This window comes from Hyperolius riggenbachi, chromosome 4, assembly GCF_040937935.1.
Source record: "Hyperolius riggenbachi isolate aHypRig1 chromosome 4, aHypRig1.pri, whole genome shotgun sequence".
NCBI lineage: Eukaryota > Metazoa > Chordata > Amphibia > Anura > Hyperoliidae > Hyperolius > Hyperolius riggenbachi.
Window position 1 is genome coordinate 466,431,775 of NC_090649.1, and position 6,000 is coordinate 466,437,774.

At 44.2% G+C, this 6,000-nt stretch overlaps 1 protein-coding gene across 1 annotated transcript in view; it reads right to left on the minus strand.

Annotated features, from left to right (window-relative positions):
* MIA3 (MIA SH3 domain ER export factor 3) overlaps window positions 1-6,000 on the minus strand; it is a 129,784-nt gene that overhangs the window by 11,427 nt on the left and 112,357 nt on the right. Inside the window, exons 26-27 of the mRNA XM_068233456.1 lie at window positions 4,863-4,933; window positions 4,683-4,754 (exon numbers count right to left, since the gene is read on the minus strand). Coding sequence (XP_068089557.1) covers window positions 4,683-4,754; window positions 4,863-4,933 — 143 coding nt within the window. The remainder of the gene's footprint in view (window positions 1-4,682; window positions 4,755-4,862; window positions 4,934-6,000) is intronic.

Genomic DNA, 6,000 nt, shown 5'->3' on the forward strand with positions numbered 1-6,000 from the left:
CACAAATCTGATTTATATATTACACACAGTTGAGGATCCCATTGGAATTATTAAAACATAACTTTTACTTCATTATATTAAAAAAAGATTGATTTCTTGGATTGTATTTCAAAATACATGGGTCAGTTATCAGTTAGAGACCCCCCAGTAATTTATTTTGTCACAATTTCTAGATCCCTTGTGGGATTAAAGGACACCCGAAGTGAAAATAAACTAATGAAATAAATGATTGTATCTATCTTCCTTCTCCTAAAAATGACTTTTAAGATATTCCACGGTTTTATTTGATGTTTAAATCTAACTGTGGTAGGGCTCGTTTCCACTAGGGCGAATCCGCATGCGGGCACTGCATGCGGATTCGCATAGTTAATGTTAGTGGATGGGGCTGTTTCCACCTGTGCGGCGTGCGGGAGCGATTTGGCGGCGGGCCAAATCTGCACGGCGGGACCCGCAGAATTCGCCTGCGTCGAGAATCCGTGCGAATCGCCGCTAATGTATTTAATAGTAAAAACGCATGCGTTTGTTACATGCGTTTTTACCCGCGATTTCGCGTGCGATTTCGCACCCTTCTCAATGTTATTTTGCCCTGGCAGTGTCATGGTTAATTTCGCATGGCACCCTGCCATGCGAAATCGCGGGTAAAACGCATGTGGAAACGCACCCGCATGCGTTTTTACAAGCGTCGGAATGCCGGCGAAATCGCGTCGCACTAGTGGAAACGGGCCCTTATTGTTTTTGCTCAATGACACATTCATTAAAGTAGGCCAGAGCTAAAATCTATGAACTATTGACCTTTTTTATCTCTTTCCTGCTCTCAGAAAGCATTTTCTGCTAGGAAAGTGTTTTATAGTTTGAATTTCTTATCAGAGAGGGTCACATTGTAGTCACTTCCTGTCTGTCAGGACTGAGTCAGCCACTTACATACCTGAAATTTAACTCTTTCAGGTGACAGGAAGTGAACAAAACACCAGAGATAAGCAGAGATCGGGCTGCAATCGGTCATCGAACACAGCTAGCGAATCGCTCGTGACCCACCGCTGATCAACCATAATTTTCACATTGACCCAACTGAGCTATTTTGGAAATAAATCAATCGAACGGTCGATTGTTCAGGTCATATGCTACACCGATTTCTCACGGATTTGATGAGAGCAATCAAATCCACCGTAGATCGACAGGAGAAGTCGTTGAGTGTATGGGCCGGTTTTATTCATAGGGGAGCTGAAATAATCTTTCCCGGGTGAGAGGTCTGTGCACAACTGCAGAAAAGGTAAGCTACTGCTAATAGTGGATGCTCTGGTAACCGCATGTATGTCACTACAGTTACACTTCAAAAGTTTGAATATATAGAAGAAAAGGATCGACTCTTAGGTACATGTGAAAAAGTAGAACATTCTTTAACATAATACAATAAACATACAATGTAAAAGTGATACCATTAAAACCTTCTAATATCTCTTAATAGATAAGCCAAATGATCTAAAGTTACATAAATGGCCAAGCTGGATGCAACATTAAAGGACAGTGGTGTATGGGGCTGCAGTCCCCTACACCCTGAGTTCAAGGGCTGACCTAAGAAAAGAGCAAAAATCAAGTCAAGGAAAAGTTCCACCTGTTCATAATGATTTCCTGTTATAAAGGCAATAGATGGATGATGAACTATCCTGCAAAACTCCTGTATAGACCAGCACTATTTTCACAAATAGTGCTTGTCTATACAGTTTTGCGGTGGCTGGATGGTGTAATGGTGAAGGGCTTTGCCTCTAATACAGGAGACCTGGGTTCGAATCTCGGCTCTGTCTGTTCAGTAACCCAGCACCTATTCAGTAGGAGACCTTAGGCAAGTCTCCCTAACAATGATACTGCCTATAGAGTGCGCTTTAGTGGCTGCAGCACTGGTGCTTTGAGTCCGCCAGGAGAAAAGCACGATATAAATGTTCTGTGTTTGTTTGTTTGTGCAGGAATATTTCATACATACATTTATTGCATTTATAACAGGAAAGAATTATGATCAGGTGGAACTTTTCCAGTGATTTTTTCTCTTTTCTTAGGTCAGCCCTTGAACTCCGGTGTAGGGGACTGCAGCCCCATACACCACTGTCCTTAAATGTTGGATCCAGCTTGGCCATTTATGTAACTTTAGATCATTTGGCTTTTCTATTAAGATATATTACAAGTATTTAATGGTATCACTATTACATTGTAGGTTTATTGTATTATATTCAAGAATTTTCTACTTTTTCACATGCACCCAAGAGGCAATCCTTTTCTTCTAAATATTCATTGCTTGTATGATGACATGGTGCATGTAAAGAACCATTCTTATCTATTAGGGATATTTTGCCATTATGTGTTGTTATGGTCTCATTAGACACCGGTCTTTCACTATAAGATATTCCTTTGCACTTAAAAAGTTTGCTCTTCAACCTCAGAGAAATGCAGCCAGTTTTCCCGTATGCTCTTGTTTTGCTAAGATGACAACACTTCTGTTCACAAAAAAAATAAAAAAAAAATTGGGTGGACTAAAACCCTTCAAAGCTTGGATGATTCACTCTAGATTAAGAGCTATGGCCCACAAGAATCTGAATATATTACAGTGACTCTGAAGTGAAGTTGGGCAACATAAATGGATCATCGGATAATAAAAACGTGTGAACTGAGGACACAGCCAGACAAAAATGCATGATTTTTTTTCATTACTATTACTTTGTTCCAGAGCTACACCCGGGAGAAAAAACAATCTCCAAAATCTGTCAGACCCTCCCCTTTCTCCTGTCAAACCGCCCCATTACCGCTTAAAGCGTAAAAATAAACTCTATGCTGTCGCTACAGTCTGTAGAAGTTATAAAGAGTAGGATAAATAAGTGTTTAAAGAGAACCCGAGGTGGGGTTCTGACAATGCAATCCACATACAGAGGCTGGGTCTGCCTATACTGCCCAGCCTCTGTTGCCATCCCAATCCCCCCTAAGGTCCCCCTGCGCTCTGCAATCCCCCATAAATCACAGCCACGCTGTGCGGGCTGTGTTTACCTATGTACTGTCACTCTGTGTGCTCCCCCCGCCTCCTGCATAGCTCCGTTCCCCGCCCGCGTCCCTTCCCTCCAATCAGCGGGGAGGGAAGGGACGCAGGCGGGGACCGGAGCTCTGCAGGAGGCGGGAGAGCAGCAGACTGACAGTACAGAGATAAACACAGCCCGCTCTGACAAGCTGTGTGTCGACAGCGCAGCTGTGATTTATGGGGGATAACAGAGCGCAGGGGGAACTTAGGGGGGATCTGGATAGCAACAGAGGCTGGGCTGTATAGGCAGACCCAGCCTCTGTACGTGGATTGCATTGTCAGAATCCCACCTCGGGTTCTCTTTAAAAACCTGACATCTTGCGCCAGAAAATACAGATTTTGTTGTTTAGCCACACCCCCTCCTGTAAAATTGCCAAGGTAGGGCAGGTAAGGTATTTGATACTCCAGTAATGATAACTTCGAAGGTCTATCTGTTGGGGCTTGCTCAACACAATTATCAGGTGGTGAGGAGGGTGGGGCTGTAGAGTAGATTGTGATTTTATACAGTAGATCAGACCAGGTAAGAGAGGAAGGGAGAAAAGAGTGCAGTGCTAACTACAGTACTCACAGTGACAGATATACAATGGCAAATACCCGATCTGCCACCGTGCTTCCCTCCTGCTTATGCTACAATCACCTGTTACTGTAATCGTTTAAAAAAAAAAACAGTGTCACTCTGGCTATTTTACTCTTTGGAGTACACACTTTAAAGGATACCCGAAGTGACATGTGACATGATGCGATAGACATGGGTATGTACAGTGCCTAGCACACAAATAACTAGGCTGTGTTCCTTTTTTTCTTTCTCTGCCTGAAAAAAGTTAAATATCAGGTATGTAAGTGGCTGACTCAGTCCTGACTGACAGGAAGTGACTACAATGTGACCCTCACTGATAAGATATTCCAACTATAAAACACTTTCCTAGCAGAAAATGACTTCTGAGAGCAAGAAAGAGATAAAAAGGGGAATTTCTTAGCACTGTAGTCACTTCCTGTCTGAGTCAGGACTGAGTCAGCCACTTACATACCTGATATTTAACTCTTTCAGGCAGAGAAAGAAAAAAAGGAACACAGCATAGTCTATTTGTGTGCTAGGCACTGTACATACACGTCTATCTCATCATGTCACATGTCACTTTGGGTATCCTTTAAGTCCCCTTTAAATGCAATGAGGGGCTTCACTGCTCAGCAGGATGTCTGAAGAGCTCAGTTGATGTTTTCTGTGTATACCAGAACTTAAGGAAAAGCCATGTGATCAGTTTTATAGATTTGTGAGGTTCTGATTTGCTGTCATCACTTCCTACTTTTATCGCATGTCTGCAACCAGCAAATCAGAGCTTTACGAACCGATCACCTGTTTCTCTATGACTCCTAGTACACACGAGCCACACGACTTACGTTACCCTCAGGTCCATATTACATCTTCTTACTTCTGGCATGCCTGCTCAATTTATACTGCCCAAAGCTTAGTTCAGGGTCACTTTAAGAGGAAAAAAACAAAGCAAAAGAGTGGAAAGCTCTGTGCCCCCCTTCCAAGGAATGGTTTAGTCCATGCAATGTTAATACCCGCGGTTCTCCACCAATAGCGTTATGCATCACCCAGCCCGATGCACGTCATACTCACTGCTGGCGACTCCTCCTGCTGCGGAGAGCTATCAGCCGTACCTGCAGCCTCGAACTCTGCGGCCGGGCTCGGCTTTTTGTTTTACAAGAAGAAATGGGTTTAGAGGGTGATCGCTTGTGCAAAAAGTAACAGGATAAAATGACAATACTGGAAGGCTGATAGCTGCCCCGATTACCTCACCATTCCATCCACAGAAGGCGAGGAGGTCCGAGGGCCGCTATTCAATACCGCTGCAGAGTGACCCAGATCCACTGCAAGGGAAAGCACACAGAGGCACAGCTGTTAGTATAATGCACCTGGAGGAGATTCCAAACACGGTCCGGACGGAGCAGGAATTCCAAGCTATTTGTTGTGTCAGGAATATTGCATTATTCTTCTTTATTTTTTTACGATTAAAGCGCAGTGCCTGTTATCTGGAATTCAGGTCTCGACTAACCTGAAGGATAACAGGGACTTTGATTTGGGCAGTTCTGGAGCCTTTAAAAATACTTACCGAGCCTCCAGTGACATATAGCAGCCTTCCTGCAGCACCTAGCGGCTCCTAGCGGCTTCCGGTGTCCATGCAAGTCTGGGTGTCACGTGACCTGATGCGGGTCAGGTGACACTCCCACTTCCGTGCACAGAGGAAGCCAGAAAGCTGCTAGAAGCCTGCTAGGAAGGCTGCTATAGGTCACTGGAGGCTCGGTAAGTATTTAGGAGGAGGTTGGTGCTTTTTAGGCCTGTTGCTCAAGCAATCAGCAAGCACATGTACCCACCCATCAGGTGATCCCCGCTTGGATCGGACACTGGGGACTCTGCTGTATGGCTTTTTTTCAAGCTGTAATAACATTTCTGAAAAACTGTATAATTGATTTACATAACAGTATGAAAATAGCTCGCCAGTGAAAACATATAATGTCCTGCATTTTTCAGACAGTGTGGGAATCCTGGCTTTATCAGGCTGTATGACTCATTAGCTAGATTAAAGTGCGGGAATGTAGAGAGTTGAAAAGTAGTCACTCTGTCACTAGAAACTGCAAGTATTCTGGTGATGGACATGCATACTAAATGCATATGTATGCAATTAAGGGAGGAGCAAGTCTTTTCTTACAGGATCGAGAGAGAGAGGGGGGGGGGGAGAGAGAGAGAGAGAGAGAGAGAGAGAGAGAGAGAGAGGGGGAGAGAGAGAGAGGGAAAGAGAGAGAGAGAAAGAGAGAGAGAGGGAAAGAGAGAGAGAGGGAAAGAGAGAGAGAGGGAGAGAGAGAGAGGGAAAGAGAGAGAGAGGGAGAGAGGGAGAGAGGGAGAGGGGGAGAGAGAGAGAGAGAGAGAGAGAGGGGGA